This window comes from Neophocaena asiaeorientalis, unplaced genomic scaffold, assembly GCF_003031525.2.
Source record: "Neophocaena asiaeorientalis asiaeorientalis breed wild unplaced genomic scaffold, Neophocaena_asiaeorientalis_V1.1 scaffold629, whole genome shotgun sequence".
Lineage (NCBI taxonomy): Eukaryota > Metazoa > Chordata > Mammalia > Artiodactyla > Phocoenidae > Neophocaena > Neophocaena asiaeorientalis.
Window position 1 is genome coordinate 1,054,222 of NW_020175468.1, and position 1,848 is coordinate 1,056,069.

At 60.1% G+C, this 1,848-nt stretch overlaps 1 protein-coding gene across 1 annotated transcript in view; it reads left to right on the top strand.

Moving 5' to 3' along the window:
* The window catches only part of SIGLEC10 (sialic acid binding Ig like lectin 10), a 6,617-nt gene continuing 4,769 nt past the window's right edge, over window positions 1–1,848 (top strand). The window contains exons 1-6 of the mRNA XM_024768499.1: window positions 1–19; window positions 113–237; window positions 315–695; window positions 843–1,127; window positions 1,449–1,496; window positions 1,586–1,848. The exon at window positions 1,586–1,848 is cut by the window's right edge and continues 1 nt beyond it. Of these exons, the coding sequence (XP_024624267.1) occupies window positions 201–237; window positions 315–695; window positions 843–1,127; window positions 1,449–1,496; window positions 1,586–1,848 (1,014 nt within the window). The 5' untranslated portion in view covers window positions 1–19; window positions 113–200. The remainder of the gene's footprint in view (window positions 20–112; window positions 238–314; window positions 696–842; window positions 1,128–1,448; window positions 1,497–1,585) is intronic.

Below are 1,848 nucleotides of genomic sequence, written 5' to 3' on the forward strand. Positions count from 1 at the left end.
CGGGAAAGAGTGAGTTCAAGTGGGTGACATGGGGGTGGGGAGAGTCCAGAAAAGGAAAATGAGTCGTGTGGGTCTCAGCATCAGAAGCTCATTTCATGCATCAATCCACCAGGGCTCAGCTTCCGCCTTCTGCCCTCACCCAGTGCAAGTCACAGCGTCTGGGGAATGAGCGTGTCCCAGGGCAGGTCCAAGTGCCTGAGATGGTCTTGCCACTGCTCTTAGCCGTGCTGTGGGCCGGTGAGTGAACGAGGTGGGGGGCCAGGAGGGGCCTGGGACTGGGGGTGCAGCCTGAGCCTCTCTCTGTCTCCCTATAGGGTCATGGGCTCAGAATCCAGCTTTCCAGCTGCAGGTGCAGGAGTTGGTGAGGGTGCAGGAAGGCCTGTGCGTGGTCGTGCCCTGCACCGTCTCCTATCCCGTAGGAGGTTGGGTTTCCTCCACCCCAGCTTACGGCTTCTGGTTCAAAGACCCGACCGCCACAGACAGTGGTCTGCCAGTGGCCACAAACAAGCCAGATCGAGACGTGCAAATACACACCCGAGGCCGATTCCAGCTCCTTGGCGATCCCAGACAGAATTGCTCTTTGCTCATCAGAGACGTACACATGGAGGACAGTGCATTGTACTTCTTTCGGTTGGAGAGAGGCCATTACGTGCGATATAATTTCGTGGAATACAAGTTCCGTCTGGAGGTGACAGGTACGGAACTGGCTCGAGCTGGAATGGGGTGGGACCCCCCTCCCCCCTTCTCATACCGGGGAGGGGCTATGGGGAACGGACCATGGGGGACCCCCGGCAGTACCCCCATCAGGGTCTAGCATCCCACCCTCTCTCCCTCCATCCCAGCCCTGACTCAGAAGCCAGAGATCTACGTCCCAGAGACTCTGAAGCCTGGGCACCAGGTGACGCTCATCTGTATGTTTCACCGGACCTTTGAGGAATGTCCAGCCCCTACTCTCTCCTGGAGGGGGGCCACCGTCTCCTCCCACGAGGCCAGACCAAGAACTTCCTACCTCTCAGCCCTCACCTTCACACCCAGACCCCAGGACCACGGCACTAAGCTCACCTGTCGGGTGGACGTCTCCAGAAAGGGACTGAGCACAGAGAACACCGTCCTACTGAGCGTGGCCTGTGAGTTTGGTGGCGGGAAGGACATCGGGGTGCGCAAACAGGCACGGGGGATGCGGAGGTGGAGAGAGGCAGCCGGGCAATGGTGGTCAGCTCTCTGCGGATTCGTGGGTAGGAAGGCGTGGAGTCTAGCGACGCTTGCCTCGGCCCAGGGAGCGGGAATGGGGATGCCGTCTGGACCTGTGTCCATAAGCGCATCTTTGGCACTCATTTGTCACTTGTCTTCCCGGAGGAAAGGCACACTTTCTTCTCCCCGAGGGGGTTCTCTCTGGCGGTGGGGAATCTCTCATTCCTCCCCAAAGCCAGCTCCCAATCCTGTTACAGATGCCCCCAAAGACCTGGTGATCAGCGTTTCCCAGACCGATGTATCAGGTACTGAGGGCCACTTGGGGGTGTCAGGAGGGCGGGGGAGTGGTGTTCCCCCTTGCAGTCCTTCTCTTGCGCGCTCTCTCTCTCTGCAGCCCTGGAGCCGCAGGGAAACAGCCCCCATCTGGAAGTCCAGAAAGGCCAGTTCCTGCAGCTACTCTGTACAGCTGACAGCGTGCCGCTTGCCACACTGAGCTGGGCCCTGCAGGACAGAATCCTCTCTTGGTCCCACCCCTCGGGCTCCAGAACCCTGGAGCTGGTGCTGTCCCGGGTGAAGGCTGAGGATGCGGGTCGCTACACCTGCCGAGCTGAGAACGGGCTTGGCTCTCAGAGCCGCAGCCTGGAACTCTCCGTGCAG